Genomic DNA, 24,959 nt, shown 5'->3' with positions numbered 1-24,959 from the left:
TACATCTGCTGCGACCCCAGAGATCCGGCTGCTGAGACACCGCAATCCGCCTCCTGGGACCCCCACCGATCCGCTAGCTGGGACCTCATGATCCACCTGCTTGGATAACCAGTATCTGCCACCTAAGAACTCGCGATCTGCCAGCTGGGACACCACCATTCGTCTGCTGTGACCCTCGCGATCCGCCTGCTGGGACCTCACGATTTGCCAGCTGAGACCCCCCGATCCGCCAGCTGAGACCTCTAATCTGCCTGCTTGGACCCCGCGATCCATCTGCTGGGACCTCGTGATCCACCTGCTTGAATCCCCAGTATCTGCCACCTGGGACCTCGAGATCTGTCAGCTGGGACCCCCACGATCCGGCTGCTGGGACAACGCAATGCACCTTCTGGGACTCCCGCAATCTGGCTGCTGAGACCACGCGATCCACCTGATAAGAACCCGCAATGCACCTGCTGGGACCCCGCAATCCCATGCACAGTCCTGCACCCTCCGCTTGTATGGAGCAGACCCTTACCTGCCTGACTTCCACTTCCACTCTTTTTGGCTTTTTTTGGCGGTCCTATTGACAATGGATGAGAAGCCAGACGTGAACCTTTGCTCCGTTCAACACGTGGCCCCATTCTCTGGAGTCTGGGATCTCTGGGGGCCCCGGCCGTCAGCTCCCCCAGGAATCAGCCAGTCATGCCTATGATCCCATTTCCCCAATCCGCCATGCTTTACACTGCTACACAATAAAAACACACAAATTGAGTCAAACTTTTTTTTTCTTTTTAATTTCAACCGTTTATTTTTTTTTCTTTCAGCAGGAAAGGAAGAAAAAAAAGAAGTTACCAGAATATTTTTCTTTTTTTTTTTTTGTTTTGTTTTTTACAATGTTAAACTGAAACAGTTCTAGGCTACAAGTGTTAAGTAAATCTAGAACACAAAAATGGTTAAATAAGATTTTTTTCTTTTTTTTTAAAGATACAAGAAATTAAAACTTTATTTTCCTTACATTTAACAAACCTCACAGAACAGATGCTGCAAAGGAACAACCCAGTGAACTGCGGCTGCGGAGCCCAGCGCCCCAATGTCCATGGACGCGTCCGCTCCGGTCACCCTCCAAAGTCTCCTCGTGCCTAAAGTCATAGGGAAGGCGGAATGACAAAGGACCTTTATCTTCTGGTTTAGGGCTGGCTGGTGTGTATACCCCCCCCCCAAAAAAAAACAAAAAAAAAGAAAAATATAAAAAACAAGCAGAAATCCCGCCATAAATGGTAAAGTCGTCTAGAGTCGTCTATTGCATAATCGGGTGGCGAGTGTGGTCGGACATTGTGAGAATATCCCTGGACCTTCAGTCACTGGTGAGAGTTTGGTTCCTGTAAAAAAAGAAAGAGGCTACATATCCGTAACAAAGTAACCAGGGAAATTATGGGGGCTTCATCTAGGGATGTCCATGAAGGGTCACAGGAAAGATCCGATCACCAGAGACTTCCATCTCCAAATCGTTCTTTCATATCGTAAGGTCTGTAGATAGTTTAGTTTCCCCGGCTCCCTGGACAACTAAAGCTCCTTTAAGTGCATAAGTGCCTTCAGATCGGATCGATCGGGGCAGAGATTGTGGGTGAGCGTTGCGCTACCAAACAGTCTTCAGCTAGTACTATCGAGGCGATTCAAGAAAAAAGTCAAGATACAACTCAACTTCTATAGGTTGAAAGTGCGGTTATAGTTTGAGGAACATTGGAAGAAACAGTCAAAGATCTGGAAAGAGTCCACCTGACCCCATGAAGACAGAAGAAAAGTGTCGTAAAGTAGACAAGGGCGCCTACTACATGATTCTCAAACTTAGAAACCCTACTTCTATCCTAACCTGGAATCTCAGACATTGGGATTCCTGAAATTCCTCACACCTTCTTATTCATGGCCAATGTTTTTTAAAAACTACCTTCAAAAGATCTGCAGAGGGATAAGTCCATAACAGACCTGACAAGTGAAGAAGTTTATGAGGAACGTTGGAAGAAACAGTCAAAGATCTGGAACGAGTCCATCAGACCCCATCAAGACAGAAGAAAATGTCGTAAAGTTGACAAGGGTGCCTACTACATGATTCTCAAAGGTCTTAGACCTCAACTAAGAAACCCTACTTCTATCCAACCTAGAACCTCAGACATTGGGATTCCCAAAATTTCTCACACCTTCTTATTCATGGCCAATGTTTTTTCAAAAATGACTTCAAAGATCTGCAAAGAGATCTGACAAGCTAAGATGGCACATGAGTACTAGTATTCAAAGGCCTTAGACCTCAACAAACGTCAAAAACCCCTTGACATGGAGCTTCTTTACAGTTAGTTTCTGGGCCCCGTCCAGTCTCACACACTTTCTACTTAAGGGTCAGGTCTTTCTTTCGCCATTTGCCCTTAAATATCTTGGTAAAGTTGGACCTAACGGAGGCATGTGTGCTCACTACAGAAGCGGTCAGACCTCAACAACTACTTACGTATACTTGTAATCAATCCCTGGACATTTCTGATCTCTTACACTTTCTACAGAGGAAGGGATTTTTGTGCTTGCCCTTGAAAACTGGAGTAGGTTGGTCTAAATATTTAAGACAGACCTGAAGAGACAGGTGAGCTAGCTAAACGGTCTGTGAAGACCTCTACTAAGGCCTTAGAAACCCTCCACATATGCAACTTGCCATTCCATGACTTGGGATTGCTCATATTAGCCAAATATATCCTTCTATACATAAAAGGCATTTTTTTTATCCAGCCCTGAAAGATTTTATAGTACTCTTCAAGACCAGAGGGATCTTAGGGAAGCATCTGACCTCAACGGAGCTCGAGAAACCTTACAAGGTTCAACCAGCATTTCATGCTTCAGATTTGCTTGGGTTCGTCCCTATTTTCCATGCATCCTTCTCGAGGGCAAAGCTTATTTGTTGAACTGCCCTTGCAGATCTGTATAGTTAGGGGTGTGAGACGCTATACATCTATGGCCTGAGAACGTGGTAGTCCAGGTCTTCAAATCCCCTTGGCTCGGCCCTTAATCCTTCATTTTCTTTTTTAGGGCAATATTACACAGTGCTGCTCACCATTATTGGCACCCAGTCTTTTTTCATAGACTGTACAATATTTTCAGAAATAATTAAGTTCTATCCTCAGGATTTTATAATTAGTGTCTGCAGTAATTAAGAAGAAAATATTGTCCTCTTACATGCTGCAATCTCAAAGACGAAACCAAATAACCAGCCTGTGCAACAATAAACCCCTGATTAATCCTTGGTTTCACCCCTTCACGTTGATGACGGCCTCGTTTCTTGTAGCCATTTATCAGCTTCTCGCTCTTCTCCGCTGGTATTTTCTCTTCTTTGCGATTTGTTCCAGCTCTTGAATGTTTGCCGGGTTCTTTTTCCCAATATCAGATTTCCACTCACCCCAAAGATTTGCCATGTGATTCATGTCAGGACTCATTGCCGGCCATTGTTTCTTTTCCACCATTCCTGGGTACTTTTGGATGTTCTCTGAGTCAGTGTCTTGCTGGAGGACACATGATCTTCGATCCAAACCAAGTTTTCTTTCTGGATAGGACATTTCGCTCTAAAATCTCCTGATAATTCTCCGATTTCATGCTTCCTGTGATACGGTCAAGTCCTCCAGTACCAGATGCAGCAAAGCAACCCCACAGTATTATGGATCCTCCACCATGCCTAACTGTGGGTAGGGTGTTCTTTTCCTTATAAGCTTCATTGAACCACCTGTTGCTTTGTATTGCAAAAAGGTCTATTTTTGTTTCATCTGTCCACAGAACATTTTCTCAGAAGGATTGTGGTTTCTCTTTGGCAGAGATCAGTCGTTCCTTTCTACGTCTTTTCTTCAGCAATGCTTTCTTCCTTGGCCTTTGCCCATAAAGCTCTGGTTGGTTTACTGTGTTGTGCATGGTACTTCTTGAAACCATGACGTCAGACTGTTCCAGTTTGGCCTTTGGATGTGTGATGTGGTGTTTTTTCCACCGTTAACACCAACCTTCAAAGGCATCTCTTCAATTTTCCTCTTTGCCCCATGTCCAGGGAGGTTCTTCACGGTTCGATGCTTGGCGAACTTCCTAATACCATTGCGCACTGTTGAACCTGGGATGGTCTTTGGAGATGGCCTTATACCATGGAAGTCTTGGGTTAGCTAATATAAGCAGATCTGATGTCCTCAGACAGCTCCTTTGTCTTCACCATTGTGACAAAGGACCAGGGCCTACACTAAAGTCATCAATCATTGGCTAATTCACGTCACATGGCCACCTACAATGTATCACCGGTGATTCTCATTTGTGATTTACCACCGGCGAGTCCACATTAATGTAATGTAAAGGGCCGATACCAGCGTCACCGCAGATTTAGGGTTTTTTATTTTAAATTGTTTGTATTTAAGTCGAACGCTCGATACAGAAAAGCTGATAGTCCACATTATGGCCTTAGCCTTCATAGATGCCAATAACCGTGAGCAGGACTGTAATAACCGGCCCTAAAGGAGGTGGAGAGCGTCCGTTTGAGCCTTTAAGACAGGGGCCATTGACCTCAAGGAGACGTGTGGACCCTATGTCATTTTTGGATCTTACCGAAGTTCTGAAAATCCCAACATCTTCCTCACCTTTCTCCTCTAACCCTCGTCTCCATTTTTTTTGTTGTGCATTTCTGTTTTTAGGAGAAATCTCCTTCTGCACCCGCCCCCGAGGATCTCCCTCCACTTTGGCTGCATAGAATTGAGGCCATTGAGCCCTTTATGTTACTTTGGAGGCGAGATTTGCAGCTGTTCCTCAACACTGTTACCGAGATCCGTTTGCTACAAAATATTTTTCACCCCACCCCAAGTATATTTATATACATATATAGCCACAGAACGTGGCACTGTAGGAGTCAGCCACGGCTTGTGTGCTGTGCATTAGCCTCATCCGACCAGAAAGACCGTCACTTGGCAAATAGCAAAAACAAAAGCCAATCAGGTAAATCCAAGTCACTCCGGAGGGGTATGAGGGCAGGATTGGAGACCCCCCTCCCGAAACATTGGCGATGCCTCACAAGAGCATCCAGATTGTGATAACCTCTGAGGGTCCGGGGTATAGCGGAATAACTGACCTGAAATCCTTACTGGGAAGGGGAGACCCCCGCCCAGACAAATCCCTGATGCTGCGAATAGAAGAATACTCAGACACGGGACACGAGAGACCACCGGGACCTCCACCAGCGATGCCACGCGACACTGGACGATGGGCATCAACCCAACTTTTATTTATAATCGGTGGTTATTACGGGTGAACAAGAAAACAATGAGTGAAGACAATGGGGAGACGGTCCCGACCAGAGAACGGGGTTGGAAGAGAAAGACAAAAACAATTATTATTACGAAAATCAGTGGAACGGGGGAAAAATATATATTATATATATATATAAATGAACACAATTATAAAGATTAAATAAATTCCTGGAGCTTTCACCGTCCGGCCGCTGCCAACTGTCGTCTGCATAAAGTACCTGCGGGGTTCTCGTAAAATGAAAAAAACAAGAAGAAACCTGATTGGCTGCAGTCTGTGACTTGCTCGGTGGTGAGAGCCTGCAGTCTGTGACTTGCTCGGTAGTGAGCGCCTGCTTGACATTGTCCTAAATAAGGCTAAGATTAGTGAACTAATAGAAACAGCATTTGGTTGTGGGTAGGTGGCACTCAGGAGCAGCCCTCGCCGATGCGCTGGCAGGAGCGCCCCACTTTGCGGTCCAGCTTCACCATCTTCAGGATGGCCTCCTCGCGTCCGCGGCCCATGTGGTCGAACGTGCAATCGTGCTGCTCGGGGAGGCGATGTAACATACAGAAGACGTAACCTGGAGGGGGGAACAAAGGACAGATTTTACGGTCACGTCAGAAATACGACCCCCCACAAAAAACACAGGGAAACGGTTAATAAAATCTGATCCGAGGCAAGAAAACAGCATTTACATATTTCCTTTTTATGAGGCTGAACTGATAAGAAAAATACAAAATACCCGGCGTCTGCCAAGCAAATGTGGAGAGCGAAACATGGAGAGCGAAACGCTGAGACGGCTGATCGGGCAATATAACACTCAGGTGGACGCGCGTCACCTCTCCATAATCCTGTAATGTTATATGATGGATTATTATACACCGATCAGCAGGAACGCGCCAGGAAATCCTGCACCGCCGCCGCCTGCGAGTGCAGCTGTGAACCGCGATACGAAGCCGGCGGATTGTGAGAGTCAGACAGGAGCAGATGTCACTCTCTGTATTAAATAGAGAACATCTGCAGAGTCAATGGGACTCAAAATGTGTGCAGGGTACAGGGGGACACAGGCCGCGGAGGGCGGCAGGGGGGCACAGCCCCCGGAGGGCGGCAGGGGGGCACAGCCCGCGGAGGGGGGCAGGGGGGCACAGCCCGCGGAGGGGGGCAGGGGGACACAGCCCGCGGAGGGGGGCAGGGGGACAGCGGGACACAGCCCGCGGAGGGGGACAAAGCCCGCAGAGGGGACAGGGAGTAATGCAGCTGACGCCACGTTATCCTCTGAGGAGTAAAGGAGTTTAGGATGAATACTTGAGTCACACGATTCACGTAACGTAACCTCTACTCCCATCAATGCTCAGATGGAAAATGCATCAGACAGATATACGATTTCCTTCTGAGTATGACAGCTGACACCATGTCCTCCATTCAGAGATGATGGAACATGACAGGTGACACTACGTTCTCTGTTCAGTCATTAAAGTCTCAAAACGCGTAATTGCTTCATCATATGGGTTAATCCACGTGTCTACACCATCCCCAAACCCTCAGAGACTGCATCAGACAGTTACCATTCCTTCTGAGGAACCCAACACTACATTCATCATTCAGGCCAATGCTTCACAACGCGAAACGCATAAAACTTGCACCAGGCACTTCAAGACACACAACCTCCATGACCATAAATATGTATCAGGCGGTAACCACTCTCTTCTGAGATGAAAACTGACACCACGTCCTCTACTCAGAAAAAATAGTGACTCAAAACGCGTTAAAGCTGCATCATGTGGATCAACTCATGCTACCCTCCTCAGATAATCGCCATTCTCTTGTGTTGGTGTATAACAATTGAACCATGTCCTAAGAGCAGAAAAATGAGTGACTCGAAATGCGTTAAACTTGCATCATGTGGATCGAGCAATAGAACCATCTTCCCCTATAGAAGATGTATCAGCCGTTAGCCTTCCCTTCTTTGTAGTGTGACAGCCGACACCATGTTCTCCACTTAGGAGGGCGCTTCCGAATTAAAGACTCAAAATGCGTGAAAGTTGCATGACGCAGATTAAGTCACGCGACCGCCACCTCCTGCCACAGCCATTGTGCCAGACTGTCACCTGCCGTCCTCCATCAGAAGGATGTGGTATCGCGGCGGACACATTTCCATGGAGTTGGAGGCGTTGTGTGATTTCAGCCTTTTACACCCTTCACATGTTTCGAGTCGCTACTTCTGAGCCAGGCACCATTTCCTTCTGATGGAAAACGATAGACTGTGCCGGGGCTGCGATTTATCAGCTCCCAACAAAACGCTGACAAATTATTTGAAATGTTGCAAAATTTTTGAGTGGTTTGTGCAAAAACGTTGCTAATTCTGGTGTCTATGCCGGTCCTGGCCACCACCACCACCACCACCACCACCACCAGTCTGGGCCACCACCACCATCAGTCCTGAATAGCACCACCACCAGCCAGGGCCACCACCACCAGTCCTGAATAGCACCAGCAGCAGCCTGGGCCACCACCATTAGCCCGGGCCACCACCACCAGCCCGGGCCACCACCACCAGCCCGGACCACTACTACCAGTCCGGGCCACCACCACCAGCCCGGGCCACCATTACCAGCCCGGGCCACCACCACCAGTCCTAAGTAGCACCACCACCAGTCCGGGCCACCACCACTACCAGTCCTGAATAGCACCACTACAAGCCCGGGCCATCACCACCAGTCCTGAATAGCACCACCACCAGCTTGGGCCACCACCATCAGCCTGGGCCAACACCACGAGTCCTGAATAGCACCACCACCAGTCCTGAATAGCACCACCACAAGCCCGGGCCACCACCACCAGTTTCGGCCACCACCACCCACTCTGTCACACGTCTGCGAGGCTTCGTTGGGAGGAGATGGGGTTGAGGCCAACTCATTTTATGCTACAAAAGTCTCCGAATTGAGAAACTTTTCTTGTCATGTCGTACGGACTCTAAAATATGAAAAATTCATTAAGCGTCTCCCACCCCTTACTGAATGTGGAGCAGTTAATAGGGGCAGGGTCTCCATTGCGGTGGGCACTTCAGACTTGGTGACTTGAAGGTCGTACCAGGCTCCACTCGTCATCCAACCCACCCAGTGGAAAACGTATCGGACAGTCACCATTCCCTTCTCTGATGGACGACACATTGTAGAGGATCTGGAGGCAGAAAATGCGTGCACAAATAGGCAACGATCGGAAAAGGAACTGCGTCCAAAAAGATTCGAATGTCGGAAACAATATGTTGCCCTTGATACCATTGCTGGTCGGTTATTCATGGCCGGATTAGGAAAATCAATGACGCAGCCCACCCGATCACCCATCCCCCGCATGGCCACATAACGGAGTACAGAAAGGTGACCACTAAGTGTTGTCAGTCAGAATTCACAGATCTGTGCAGTGGATATAGGAGAGGGCCCTTTAAATCCGGCCAGCTGCATGTCACGTTATTTGGTTTTCAGTGCCGATTCTTTGATCCATGGAGAACCCTCCGCAGAACATCGCCCGGTGCACGGTTCCGGCCATTGCCCTGCAGACGCGGGGATCACACATCCTGTAATGTGCGCTGTAGTCTGTGTGTAACCGAGCGTGTTTGGCTCGTCTCGCAGTGCCGTCAGATATTGGGGCCAGCTGGAGCCCGACCAGGACGCCGGCCCCGGGCTGCACTGATTGAATCACACAGAAAACTGGCTGCAAAATGTGCACGACTAGAGAGCGAGCAAAACACCCAGCGACAACTGGAAACCGGGGACCGGCACTACGCAAGCGAAGGAGCCTGTGCAAGGACCTACACCGGACCCTCTCCTCACTATTCCACCGCTCTGGAGCTGGACGAGGCCCCCTTAACTCTTGGGCCCATGAAAGCCTGCACAGGTTGCCCCAATGATATGTCCGCCCCTGCCATCGATCATGGTATGTTCCAAATCCAATCACATCATCATATCAGTGATGTCATCACCGGGGGGTGGGGCTGACAACATCTGACACAGGTATACAGCCCGGGTGTCAGCAGCCATAGATATGACTATAGAATAAAGTGTGGAGTTAAAAGCATCCACACATTTTACATGAGGAGCAAGGTCATGCGCTTGCATATAGCCGGATGGTGGACAGTGACACTCGGCAGTGCCGGCTGAGTTGGTTGCGGACCCCAGGAATGGCTGACGGCTGCAGGTGGGAGATGCGGACACCAGCGTGGACACAGAAGAGCCCGCAGAGGTCTGCGTGTGACGTGGTGGATGCAACACTACATTGCTAGACGGTAAAATCAAGAGGAAGGACAGGGAGTGTCCAGGTGGTGTAAGGACCACTCAGTGTCCAGGTGGTGTAAGGACCACTGAGTGTCCAGGCGTAAGGACCACTGAGTGTCCAGGTGTAAGGACCACTGAGTGTCCTAGCGATTGTCCACGTGTAGGGACTGGGGGAGGTCTGGTTGGCCTGTGAGATCGGCTTGGACATCTGGCCGGCTGGACACGGTGCAGTGAAGGCTTGGACATGTGGGGAAGGGGTGGTGGAGTCCACGAGCGTCTTCGCTACTGGAGATGTTGTTGGTGGTTTGGACGCCATTATGAGGTGCAGTGTGGAGATCAGCCGATGAGCTTGGGCAAGGGGAACGGGTCACCTGATATAGTCTCTGTCAGGATACAAGAACGTACCTGGAACGTTTACTAAGAGTCTGGTGTAAAAGATTGGAGTCAGCAGAGGAGGGGGAGAGCCACGCAATGGTGATAGGGCCAGCATGGAGAAGACCCCACATAGCTACATCAAAAATGGGCAGGAGAACCAAAACGCAATGAGGCTCGGACAATCTGGTTGGGTGAAGACCAAGTGCCCGGAGGCTGGAGACAGATCCCACCCGGTGCCCGGAGGCTGGAGACAGATCCCACCCGGTGCCCGGAGGCTGGAGACAGATCCCACCCGGTGCCCGGAGGCTGGAGACAGATCCCACCCGGTGCCCGGAGGCTGGAGACAGATCCCACCCGGTGCCCGGAGGCTGGAGACAGATCCCACCCGATGCCCGGAGGCTGGAGACAGATCCCACCCGATGCCCGGAGGCTGGAGACAGATCCCACCCGGTGCCCGGAGGCTGGAGACAGATCCCACCCGGTGCCCGGAGGCTGGAGACAGATCCCACCCGGTGCCCGGAGGCTGGAGACAGAGTCCACCCGGTGGACACTTCATGAGGGCGGCTGGGGCAAGCAAGGAGGGACCTGGCGCTGGACGATGGCAGCCACACACAGACTGGACGGACCTAGGACTTTTTTCAACCTATAACAAAGGAGCAGCTTTACAATTTTACAGGACTGGATAAAAAAGACCAAAAGATACGTAGGAGATAAAGCAAAAACTGCAGCGACCCAAGAAAACTCAGATTCCTTAATAACAGGGTCGGTACCGCAGGACTGGCGCATAGCAAATGTGGTGCCAATATTCAAAAAGGGGACAAAAACTGAGCCGGGAAATTATAGGCCGGTAAGTTTAACCTCTACGGTTGGTAAAATCCTTGAGGGTTTCTTGAGAGATGCTATACTGGAGTATCTGAAGAAAAATAACCTTATGACAGAGATCAACATGGGTTTATGAGGGATCGATCCTGTCAAACTGATCAGCTTCTATGAAGAGGTAAGTTCAAGCCTGGAGCAGGGAAATGCAGTGGAGGTTGTGTATATGGACTTTTCAAAAGCTTTTGATACGGTGCCACACAAAAGGTTGGTACATAAAATGAGAATAATGGGGATAGGGGAAAATATGTGTAACTGGGTTAAAAACTGGCTCAGTGATAGGAAACAAAGGGTGGTTATTAATGGTACGTACTCGGACTGGGTCTCAGTTCATAGTGGGGTACCACAGGGGTCAGTATTGGGCCCGCTTCTTTTCAACATATTTATAAATGACCTTGTTGGGGGCATGCGGAGTAGAATTTCAATATTTGCAGATGATACTAAACTCTGCAGGGTAATCAATACAGAGGAGGATAATTTTATATTACAGGGAGATTTATGTAAATTGGAGGATTGGGCTGAGAAGTGGCAATTGAAGTTTAATGTAGATAAATGTAAGGTCATGCACTTGGGTAGAGGAAATAACATGTATAATTATGTACTTAATTGTAGAACACTGGGTAAAACAGACACATAAAGACTTGGGTGTATGGGTGGATGGTAAACTTCACTTTAGTGGCCAGTGTCAGGCAGCTGCTGCCAGGGCTAATAAAATAATGGGATGTATTAAAAGAGGTATAAGTGTTCATGAAAAAATATAGTTCTACCCCTGTACAAGTCACTAGTGCGACCGCACTTATATACTGTGTACAATTCTGGTCACCGATATATAAGAAGGACATAGCTGAACTGGAGAGGGTGCAGAGAAGACCACCAAGATTATTAGAGGAATGGGGGGGCTGCAACACCAAGACAGGAAAAACGAAGGCTTAGGGGGGATCTAATCACAATGTATAAATATATGAGGGGACAGTACAGAGACCTTTCCAAAGATCTTTTTACACCTAGGCCTGCGACTGGAACACGAGGGCATCCGCTACGTCTTGAGGAAAGAAGGTTTAATCATAATCACAGACGAGGATTCTTTACTGTACGAGCAGTGAGACTATGGAGCTCTCTGCCGCATGATGTTGTAATGAGTGATTCACTACTAACATTAAGCAGAGCCTGGACGCCTTTCCTGAAAAATGTAATATTACCAGTTATGTATATTAGATTTTATGACAGGGTATTGATCCAGGGAACTAGTCTGATGCCGGATGTGGACGAAGGAAGGACATTTTTCCCCATTGGAACTTGTTTGACACATTGGGGGTTTTTTTGCCTTCCTCTGGATCAACATGTTAGGCTACGGGGTGAACTAGATGGACTTAGAGTCTCCCTTCAACCTTAAAAACTAAAAACTATGAAAACCCCCTCACTCCTACATACTAAGGGGTCTGAAGAACTCTGCTGTAACCTCAGACTCCCCCTCCCCTGGTCCATCTGACCGGGGCCAGCAGCTCCGGGTAAATGACGGTTTCTTGGCTCCTCAGTTACACGGTTTTGCCAGTTTCCAATATCTGATTTGCTTTTCTGCAAGAATCAAAATGAGTTTCCAACACCTGGTAATGAAACGCAGGGACACATCATAAGAGACGCGGACCCTGTGCCCAAATATCAGGAGGGGGACAGCAGCTGTGGGTCAGTGCGCGGCTACAGAAGGGGCGAGCGACTAATGAGGGGCTGAAGACATCACTGCCGCGTACACCAGACCAGCCGGAGGAGGAGGGGAGGTGAACGTACAGTGTATACAAGGGGGGATGTATATAGTGTGCAGGGTATACAGGGGGAGATGTATATAGTGTCAGTGTATACACGGGGGGATGTATATAGTGTCAGTGTATACACGGGGGGATGTATATAGTGTCAGTGTATACAGAGTGGGGATGTATATAGTGTCAGTGTATACAGAGTGGGGATGTATATAGTGTCAGTGTATACACGGGGGGATGTATATAGTGTCAGTGTATACAGAGGGGGATGTATATAGTGTCAGTGTATACAGAGTGGGGATGTATATAGGGTCAGTGTATACAGGGGGGATGTATATAGTGTCAGTGTATACACAGGGGGATGTATATAGTGTCAGTGTATATACAGGGGGATGTATATAGTGTCAGTGTATACACAGGGGGATGTATATAGTGTCAGTGTATACACAGGGGGATGTATATAGTGTCAGTGTATACACAGGGGGATGTATATAGTGTGCAGGGTATACAGGGGGAGATGTATATAGTGTCAGTTTATACCCAGGGGGATGTATATAGTGTCAGTGTATACAGAGGGGGATGTATATAGGGTCAGTGTATACAGAGGGGGATGTATATAGTGTCAGTGTATACAGAGGGGGATGTATATAGTGTGCAGGGTATACAGAGGGGGATGTATATAGTGTCAGTGTATACAGAGGAGGATGTATATAGTGTCAGTGTATACAGAGGGGGATGTATATAGGGTCAGTGTATACAGAGGGGGATGTATATAGTGTCAGTGTATACAGGGGGGATGTATATAGTGTGCAGGGTATACAGAGGGGGATGTATATAGTGTCAGTGTATACAGAGGGGGATGTATATAGTGTCAGTGTATACAGAGGGGGATGTATATAGTGTCAGTGTATACAGAGGGGGATGTATATAGTGTCAGTGTATACAGAGGGGGATGTATATAGTGTCAGTGTATACACAGGGGGATGTATATAGTGTGCAGGGTATACAGGGGGAGATGTATATAGTGTCAGTTTATACACAGGGGGATCTATATAGTGTCAGTGTATACACAGGGGGATGTATGTAGTGTCAGTGTATACAGAGGGGGATGTATATAGTGTCAGTGTATACAGAGGGGGATGTATATAGTGTCAGTGTATACAGAGGGGGATGTACATAGTGTCAGTGTATACACAGGGGGATGTATATAGTGTGCAGGGTATACAGGGGGAGATGTATATAGTGTCAGTTTATACACAGGGGGATGTATATAGTGTCAGTGTATACACAGGGGGATGTATATAGTGTCAGTGTATACAGAGGAGGATGTATATAGTGTCAGTGTATACGGAGGGGGATGTATATAGGGTCAGTGTATACAGAGGGGGATGTATATAGGGTCAGTGTATACAGAGGGGGATGTATATAGGGTCAGTGTATACAGAGGGGGATGTATATAGGGTCAGTGTATACAGAGGGGGATGTATATAGTGTCAGTGTATACAGAGGGGGATGTATATAGTGTCAGTGTATACAGAGGGGGATGTATATAGTGTCAGTGTATACAGAGGGGGATGTATATAGTGTCAGTGTATACAGAGGGGGATGTATATAGTGTCAGTGTATACAGGGGGAGATGTATATAGTGTCAGTGTATACAGGGGAAGATGTATATAGTGTCAGTGTATACAGAGGAGGATGTATATAGTGTCAGTGTATACAGAGGGGGATGTATATAGTGTCAGTGTATACAGTGGGAGATGTATATAGTGTCAGTGTATACAGAGGGGGATGTATATAGTGTCAGTGTATACAGAGGGGGATGTATATAGTGTCAGTGTATACAGAGGGGGATGTATATAGTGTCAGTGTATACAGAGGGGGATGTATATAGTGTCAGTGTATACAGGGGGAGATGTATATAGTGTCAGTGTATACAGAGGGGGATGTATATAGTGTGCAGGGTATACAGGGGGAGATGTATATAGTGTCAGTGTATACACGGGGGGATGTATATAGTGTCAGTGTATACAGAGGGGGATGTATATAGTGTCAGTGTATACAGAGGGGGATGTATATAGTGTCAGTGTATACAGAGGGGGATGTATATAGTGTCAGTGTATACAGGGGGAGATGTATATAGTGTCAGTGTATACAGAGGGGGATGTATATAGTGTCAGTGTATACGGAGGGGGATGTATATAGTGTCAGTGTATACAGAGGGGGATGTATATAGTGTCAGTGTATACAGAGGGGGATGTATATAGTGTCAGTGTATACGGAGGGGGATGTATATAGGGTCAGTGTATACAGAGGGGGATATATATAGTGTCAGTGTATACAGAGGGGGATGTATATAGTGTCAGTGTATACAGAGGGGGATGTATATAGTGTCAGTGTATACAGAGGGGGATGTATATAGTGTCAGTGTATACAGAGTGGGGATGTATATAGTGTCAGTGTATACAGAGGGGGATGTATATAGTGTCAGGGTATACAGAGAGGGATGTATATAGTGTCAGTGTATACAGAAGGGGATGTATATAGTGTCAGTGTATACAGGGGGGATGTATATAGTGTGCAGGGTATACAGAGGGGGATGTATATAGTGTTAGGGTATACAGGGGGGATGTATATAGTGTGCAGGGTATACAGAGGGGGATGTATATAGTGTCAGTGTATACAGAGGGGGATGTATATAGTGTCAGTGTATACAGAGGGGGATGTATATAGTGTCAGTGTATACAGAGGGGGATGTATATAGTGTCAGTGTATACAGAGGGGGATGTATATAGTGTCAGTGTATACGGAGGGGGATGTATATAGTGTCAGTGTATACAGAGGGGGATGTATATAGTGTCAGTGTATACAGAGGGGGATGTATATAGTGTCAGTGTATACGGAGGGGGATGTATATAGGGTCAGTGTATACAGAGGGGGATATATATAGTGTCAGTGTATACAGAGGGGGATGTATATAGTGTCAGTGTATACAGAGGGGGATGTATATAGTGTCAGTGTATACAGAGGGGGATGTATATAGTGTCAGTGTATACAGAGTGGGGATGTATATAGTGTCAGTGTATACAGAGGGGGATGTATATAGTGTCAGGGTATACAGAGAGGGATGTATATAGTGTCAGTGTATACAGAAGGGGATGTATATAGTGTCAGTGTATACAGGGGGGATGTATATAGTGTGCAGGGTATACAGAGGGGGATGTATATAGTGTTAGGGTATACAGGGGGGATGTATATAGTGTGCAGGGTATACAGAGGGGGATGTATATAGTGTCAGTGTATACAGAGGGGGATGTATATAGTGTCAGTGTATACAGAGGGGGATGTATATAGTGTCAGTGTATACAGAGGGGGATGTATATAGTGTCAGTGTATACAGAGGGGGATGTATATAGTGTCAGTGTATACAGGGGGATGTATGTAGTGTCAGTGTATACAGAGGGGGATGTATATAGTGTCAGTGTATACAGAGGGGGATGTATATAGTGTCAGTGTATACAGAGGGGGATGTATATAGTGTCAGTGTATACAGAGGGGGATGTATATAGTGTCAGTGTATACAGAGAGGGATGTATATAGTGTCAGTGTATACAGAGGGGGATGTATATAGTGTCAGTGTATACAGAGGGGGATGTATATAGTGTCAGTGTATACAGGGGGATGTATGTAGTGTCAGTGTATACAGAGGGGGATGTATATAGTGTCAGTGTATACAGAGGGGGATGTATATAGTGTCAGTGTATACAGAGGGGGATGTATATAGTGTCAGTGTATACAGGGGGAGATGTATATAGTGTCAGTTTATACACAGGGGGATGTATATAGTGTCAGTGTATACAGAGGAGGATGTATATAGTGTCAGTGTATACAGAGGGGGATGTATATAGTGTCAGTGTATACAGAGGGGGATGTATATAGTGTCAGGGTATACAGAGAGGGATGTATATAGTGTCAGTGTATACAGAGGGGGATGTATATAGTGTCAGTGTATACAGGGGGGGATGTATATAGTGTCAGTGTATACAGAGGGGGATGTATATAGTGTCAGTGTATACAGAGGGGGGATGTATATAGTGTCAGTGTATACAGAGGGGGATGTATATAGTGTCAGTGCATACAGGGGGATGTATATAGTGTCAGTGTATACAGAGGGGGATGTATATAGTGTCAGTGTATACAGAGGGGGATGTATATAGTGTCAGTGTATACACAGGGGGATGTATATAGTGTCAGTGTATACAGGGGCAGATGTATATAGGGTCAGTGTATACAGAGGGGGATGTATATAGTGTCAGTGTATACAGAGGGGGATGTATATAGTGTCAGTGTATACAGAGGGGGATGTATATAGTGTCAGTGTATACAGGGGGAGATGTATATAGTGTCAGTTTATACACAGGGGGATGTATATAGTGTCAGTGTATACACAGGGGGATGTATATAGTGTCAGTGTATACAGGGGGGATGTATATAGTGTCAGTGTATACAGAAGGGGATGTATATAGTGTCAGTGTATACAGGGGGGATGTATATAGTGTCAGTGTATACAGGGGGGATGTATATAGTGTCAGTGTATACAGGGGGGATGTATATAGAGTCAGTGTATACAGGGGGGGATGTATATAGTGTCAGTGTATACAGGGGGGATGTATATAGTGTCAGTGTATACAGAGGGGGGATGTATATAGTGTCAGTGTATACAGAGGGGGATGTATATAGTGTCAGTGTATACAGGGGGGGGAAGTATATAGTGTCAGTGTATACAGAGGGGGATGTATATAGTGTCAGTGTATACACAGGGGGATGTATATAGGGTCAGTGTATACAGAGGGGGATGTATATAGTGTCAGTGTATACAGAGGGGGATGTATATAGTGTCAGTGTATACAGAGGGGGATGTATATAGTGTCAGTGTATACAGGGGAAATGTATATAGTGTCAGTTTATACACAGGGGGATGTATATAGTGTCAGTGTATACACAGGGGGATGTATATAGTGTCAGTGTATACAGAGGGGGATGTATATAGTGTCAGTGTATACACAGGGGGATGTATATAGTGTCAGTGTATACAGGGGGGATGTATATAGTGTCAGTGTATACAGGGGGGGATGTATATAGTGTCAGTGTATACAGAGGGGGATGTATATAGTGTCAGTGTATACAGAGGGGGATGTATATAGTGTCAGTGTATACAGGGGGAAATGTATATAGTGTCAGTTTATACACAGGGGGATGTATATAGTGTCAGTGTATACACAGGGGGATGTATATAGTGTCAGTGTATACAGAGGGGGATGTATATAGTGTCAGTGTATACAGAGGGGGATTATATAGTGTCAGTGTATACAGGGGGAGATGTATATAGTGTCAGTTTATACACAGGGGGATGTATATAGTGTCAGTGTATACAGAGGAGGATGTATATAGTGTCAGTGTATACAGAGGGGGATGTATATAGTGTCAGTGTATACAGAGGGGGATGTATATAGTGTCAGTGTATACAGAGGGGGATGTATATAGTGTCAGTGCATACAGGGGGATGTATATAGTGTCAGTGTATACAGAGGGGGATGTATATAGTGTCAGTGTATACAGAGGGGGATGTATATAGTGTCAGTGTATACACAGGGGGATGTATATAGTGTCAGTGTATACAGGGGCAGATGTATATAGGGTCAGTGTATACAGAGGGGGATGTATATAGTGTCAGTGTATACAGATGGGGATGTATATAGTGTCAGTGTATACAGAGGGGGATGTATATAGTGTCAGTGTATACAGAGGGGGATGTATATAGTGTCAGTGTATACACAGGGGGATGTATATAGTGTCAGTGTATACAGGGGCAGATGTATATAGGGTCAGTGTATACAGAGGGGGATGTATATAGTGTCAGTGTATACAGAGGGGGATGTATATAGTGTCAGTGTATACAGAGGGGGATGTATATAGTGTCAGTGTATACAGGGGGAGATGTATATAGTGTCAGTGTATACAGAGGGGAATGTATATAGTATCAGTGTATACAGGGGGGATGTATATAGTGTCAGTGTATACAGGGGGGATGTATATAGTGTCAGTGTATACAGGGGGGGATGTATATAGTGTCAGTGTATACAGAGGGGGATGTATATAGTGTCAGTGTATACAGAGGGGGATGTATATAGTGTCAGTGTATACAGGGGGAGATGTATATAGTGTCAGTTTATACACAGGGGGATGTATATAGTGTCAGTGTATACAGAGGAGGATGTATATAGTGTCAGTGTATACAGAGGGGGATGTATATAGTGTCAGTGTATACAGAGGGGGATGTATATAGTGTCAGTGTATACAGAGGGGAATGTATATAGTATCAGTGTATACAGGGGGGGGATGTATATAGTGTCAGTGTATACAGAGGGGGATGTATATAGGGTCAGTGTATACAGGGGGGGATGTATATAGTGTCAGTGTATACAGAGGGGAATGCATATAGTGTCAGTGTATACAGAGGGGGATGTATATAGTGTCAGTGTATACAGAGGGGGATGTATATAGTGTCAGTGTATACAGAGGGGAATGCATATAGTGTCAGTGTATACAGGGGGGGATGTATATAGTGTCAGTGTATACAGGGGGGTGTATATAGTGTCAGTGTATACAGGGGGGATGTATATAGTGTCAGTGTACACAGAGGGGATGTATATAGTGTCAGTGTATACAGAGGGGGATGTATATAGTGTCAGTGTATACACAGGGGGATGTATATAGTGTAAGTGTATACAGAGAGGGATGTATATAGTGTCAGTGTATACAGGGGGGGGATGTATATAGGGTCAGTGTATACAGAGGGGGATGTATATAGTGTCAGTGTATACAGGGAGGGATGTATATAGTGTCAGTGTATGCAGAGGGGGATGTATATAGGGTCAGTGTATACAGAGGGGGATGTATATAGGGTCAGTGTATACAGAGGGGGATGTATATAGGGTCAGTGTATACAGAGGGGGATGTATATAGGGTCAGTGTATACAGGGGGGGGATGTATATAGTGTCAGTGTATACAGAGGGGGATGTATATAGTGTCAGTGTATACAGAGGGGGATGTATATAGTGTCAGTGTATACAGAGGGGAATGCATATGGTGTCAGTGTATACAGGGGGATGTATATAGTGTCAGTGTATACAGGGGGGATGTATATAGTGTCAGTGTATACAGGTGGATGTATATAGTGTCAGTGTATACAGGGGGATGTATATAGTGTCAGTGTATACAGAGGGGGATGTATATAGTGTCAGTGTATACAGAGGGGGATGTATATAGTGTCAGTGTATACAGAGGGGGATGTATATAGTGTCAGTGTATACAGAGGGGGATGTATATAGTGTCAGTGTATACAGAGGGGAATGTATATAGTATCAGTGTATACAGGGGGGGATGTATATAGTGTCAGTGTATACAGAGAGGGATGTATATAGTGTGCAGGGTATACAGAGAGGGATGTATATAGTGTGCAGGGTATACAGAGGGGGATGTATATAGGGTCAGTGTATACAGAGGGGGATGTATATAGGGTCAGTGTATACAGAGGGGAATGTATATAGGGTCAGTGTATACAGAGGGGGATGTATATAGTGTCAGTGTATACAGAGGGGGATGTATATAGTGTGCAGGGTATACAGAGAGGGATGTATATAGTGTGCAGGGTATACAGAGGGGGATGTATATAGGGTCAGTGTATACAGAGGGGGATGTATATAGTGTCAGTGTATACAGAGGGGGATGTATATAGTGTCAGTGTATACAGGGGGGGATGTATATAGTGTCAGTGTATACAGGGGGCTGTATATAGTGTCAGTGTATACAGAGGGGGATGTATATAGTGTCAGTGTATACAGAGGGGAATGTATATAGTGTCAGTGTATACACAGGGGGATGTATATAGTGTCAGTGTATACAGGGGGGATGTATATAGTGTCAGTGTATACAGGGGGGATGCATATAGTGTCAGTGTATACAGAGGGGGATGTATACAGTATCAGTGTATACAGAGGGGGATGTATACAGTGTCAGTGTATACAGGGGGGATGTATATAGTGTCAGTGTATACAGGGGGGATGTATATAGTGTTAGTGTATACAGGGGGGGATGTATATAGTGTCAGTGTATACAGAGGGGGATGTATATAGTGTCAGTGTATACAGAGGGGGATGTATATAGTGTCAGTGTATACAGAGGGGGATGTATATAGTCTCAGTGTATACAGAGGGGGATGTACATAGTGTCAGTGTATACAGGGGGATGTATATAGTGTCAGTGTATACAGAGGGGGATGTATGTAGTCTCAGTGTATACAGAGGGGGATGTATATAGTCTCAGTGTATACAGAGGGGGATGTATATAGTGTCAGTGTATACAGAGGGGGATGTATATAGGGTCAGTGTATACAGAGGGGGATGTATATAGGGTCAGTGTATACAGAGGGGATGTATATAGTGTCAGTGTATACAGAGGGGGATGTATATAGGGTCAGTGTATACAGAGGGGGATGTATATAGGGTCAGTGTATACAGAGGGGGATGTATATAGTGTCAGTGTATACAGAGAGGGATTTATATAGTGTGCAGGGTATACAGAGAGGGATGTATATAGTGTGCAGGGTATACAGAGGGGGATGTATATAGGGTCAGTGTATACAGAGGGGGATGTATATAGGGTCAGTGTATACAGAGGGGAATGTATATAGGGTCAGTGTATACAGAGGGGGATGTATATAGTGTCAGTGTATACATAGAGGGATGTATATAGTGTGCAGGGTATACAGAGAGGGATGTATATAGTGTGCAGGGTATACAGAGGGGGATGTATATAGGGTCAGTGTATACAGAGGGGGATGTATATAGGGTCAGTGTATACAGAGGGGGATGTATATAGTGTCAGGGTATACAGAGGGGGATGTATATAGGGTCAGTGTATACAGAGGGGGATGTATATAGGGTCAGTGTATACAGAGGGGGATGTATATAGTGTCAGTGTATACAGAGGGGGATGTATATAGGGTCAGTGTATACAGAGGGGGATGTATATAGGGTCAGTGTATACAGAGGGGGATGTATATAGTGTCAGTGTATACAGAGGGGGATGTATATAGTGTCAGTGTATACAGAGGGGGATGTATATAGGGTCAGTGTATACAGAGGGGGATGTATATAGTGTCAGTGTATACAGAGGGGGATGCATATAGGGTCAGTGTATACAGAGGGGGATGTATATAGTGTCAGTGTATACAGAGGGGGATGTATATAGTGTCAGTGTATACAGAGGGGGATGTATATAGGGTCAGTGTATACAGAGGGGGATGTATATAGGGTCAGTGTATACAGAGGGGATGTATATAGTGTCAGTGTATACAGAGGGGGATGTATATAGGGTCAGTGTATACAGAGGGGGATGTATATAGGGTCAGTGTATACAGAGGGGGATGTATATAGTGTCAGTGTATACAGAGAGGGATTTATATAGTGTGCAGGGTATACAGAGAGGGATGTATATAGTGTGCAGTGTATACAGAGGGGGATGTATATAGGGTCAGTGTATACAGAGGGGAATGTATATAGGGTCAGTGTATACAGAGGGGGATGTATATAGTGTCAGTGTATACATAGAGGGATGTATATAGTGTGCAGGGTATACAGAGAGGGATGTATATAGTGTGCAGGGTATACAGAGGGGGATGTATATAGGGTCAGTGTATACAGAGGGGGATGTATATAGGGTCAGTGTATACAGAGGGGGATGTATATAGTGTCAGGGTATACAGAGGGGGATGTATATAGGGTCAGTGTATACAGAGGGGGATGTATATAGGGTCAGTGTATACAGAGGGGGATGTATATAGTGTCAGTGTATACAGAGGGGGATGTATATAGGGTCAGTGTATACAGAGGGGGATGTATATAGTGTCAGTGTATACATAGAGGGATGTATATAGTGTGCAGGGTATACAGAGAGGGATGTATATAGTGTGCAGGGTATACAGAGGGGGATGTATATAGGGTCAGTGTATACAGAGGGGGATGTATATAGGGTCAGTGTATACAGAGGGGGATGTATATAGTGTCAGGGTATACAGAGGGGGATGTATATAGGGTCAGTGTATACAGAGGGGGATGTATATAGTGTCAGTGTATACAGAGGGGGATGTATATAGGGTCATTGTATACAGAGGAGGATGTATATAGTGTCAGTGTATACAGAGGGGGATGTATATAGGGTCAGTGTATACAGAGCGGAATGTATATAGTGTCAGTATATACAGAGGGGGATGTATATAGTGTCAGTGTATACAGAGGGGGATGTATATATATATATATATATATAGTATACTGTATGTCCTGTATGCAGTGTATGCTGGGTGTATGTTGTCTGTATTGTGTACAGGGTGTGTACTGTGTATATTGTCCGTGTACAGTGTGTAGTTTGTATAGTGTATACATTGGGTATAATGTGTATACTGTCTATATATTCTGTGTGGTGTGTATACTGTGTACATTGTGTGTAATATATAAAGTGGATATGGAAAGTATTCACACCCCTTTACATTTTTCCTACTTTGTTTCATTGCAGCCATTTGGTAACTCCTCATTAATGTACACTATGCCCCCCATCCCCCATCTTGACAGAAAAAAATAGAAATGTAGAGATTTTCATAAATTTATTATAGAAAAACTGAAATATCACATGGTGATAAGTATTCAGCCCCTTTGCTCAGTATAACACATGGTCATAAGTATTCAGCCCCTTTGCTCAGTATAACACATGGTGATAAGTATTCAGCCCCTTTGCTCAGTATAACACATGGTCATAAGTATTCAGCCCCTTTGCTCTGTATAACACATGGTGGTAAGTATTCAGCCCCTTTGCTCAGTATATCACATGGTGATAAGTATTCAGCCCCTTTGCTCAGACACTCATATGTAAGTCCCATGCTGTCCATTTCCTTGTGATCCTCCTTGAGATGGTTCTGCTCCTTTATTGGAGTCCAGCTGTGTGTAATTACACTGATAGGACGTGATTTGGAAAGGCGCACACCTGTCTATATAACACCTCACAGCTCACACTGCATGTCACACCAAATGAGGATCATGAGGTCAAAGGAACTGCCCAAGGAGCTCAGAGACAGAATTGTGGCAAGGCACAGATCTGGCCAAGGTTACTAAAGAATTTCTGAAGTACTCAAGGTTCCTAAGAGCACAGTGGCCTCCATAATCCTTAAATGGAAGAAGTTTGGGACCACCAGAACTCTTCCTAGACCCGGCCGTCCAGCCAAACTGAGCAATCGTGGGAGAAGAGCCTTGGTGAGAGAGGTAAAGAAGAACCCCAAGATCACTATGTCTGAGCTCCAGAGATGCAGTAGGGAGATGGGAGAAAGCTCCACAAAATCACCTATCACTGCAGCCTCCACCAGTCGGGTCTTTATGGCAGAGTGGCCCCACGGAAGCCTCTCCTCAGTGCAAGACATATAAAAGCCTGCATAGAGTTTGCAAAAAAACACATAAAGGATCCCAGATTATGAGAAATAAGATTCTCTGCTCTGATGAGGTGAAGATAGAACTTTCTGGTGATAATTCTAAGCAGTATGTGTGGAGAAAACCGGGCACTGCTCATCACCTGCCCAATACAATCCCCACAGTGAGGCATGGTGGAGGTGGCAGCATCATGCTATGGGGACAGGGACAGGACGACTGGCTGCAATTGAAGGACAGATGAATGCGGCCAAGTGCAGAGATAAGAAAACCTCCTCCAGATGCTCTGGACCTCAGACTTGGCTGAAGGTTCACCTCTTCCAACAAGACAATGACCCTAAGCACACAGCTAAAATGACAAAGAAGCTGCTTCAGGACAACTCTGTGACCATTCCTGACCGGCCCAGCCCCAGCCCTGACCTAAACCCAACTGGGCATCTCTGGAGAGACCTGATAATGGCGTCCACCAACGTTCACCATCCAACCTGATGGAACTGGAGAGGATCTGCAAGGAAGAATGTCCGAGGACCCCCAAATCAGGGATCCCAAGAAGACTCATGGCTGCACTAGCTCAAAAGGGAGGGGGCCTCTACTCAATACTGAGTAAAGGGGCTGAATACTTATGACCATGTGATATTCTGAGCAAAGGGGCTGAATACTTATGACCATATGATATACTGAGCAAAGGGGCTGAATACTTATGACCATGTGTTATACCGAGCAAAGGGGCTGAATACTTATGACCATATGATATACTGAGCAAAGGGGCTGAATACTTATGACCATGTGAGAGTTCAGTTTTTTTTTGTTTAATAAATTTGCAACAATTTCTACATTTCTGATTTTTCCTGTCAAGATGGGGGATAGGTGTAAAGTGCACATTAAT

General features: G+C 45.8%; 1 protein-coding gene across 1 annotated transcript in view; it reads right to left on the bottom strand.

Annotated features, from left to right (window-relative positions):
• Nucleotides 1-785: 785 nt before the first annotated feature.
• The window catches only part of ZFAND3 (zinc finger AN1-type containing 3), a 245,594-nt gene continuing 221,420 nt past the window's right edge, over nucleotides 786-24,959 (bottom strand). The window contains exon 6 of the mRNA XM_075338982.1: nucleotides 786-5,845. Within this exon, the coding sequence (XP_075195097.1) occupies nucleotides 5,691-5,845 (155 nt within the window). The 3' untranslated portion in view covers nucleotides 786-5,690. The remainder of the gene's footprint in view (nucleotides 5,846-24,959) is intronic.

Source organism: Anomaloglossus baeobatrachus, chromosome 3 (genome assembly GCF_048569485.1).
Source record: "Anomaloglossus baeobatrachus isolate aAnoBae1 chromosome 3, aAnoBae1.hap1, whole genome shotgun sequence".
Classification (NCBI taxonomy): Eukaryota; Metazoa; Chordata; class Amphibia; order Anura; family Aromobatidae; genus Anomaloglossus; species Anomaloglossus baeobatrachus.
Note: the sequence above shows the minus strand (reverse complement) of the source record. Positions and strands in the feature narration are given on the sequence as shown.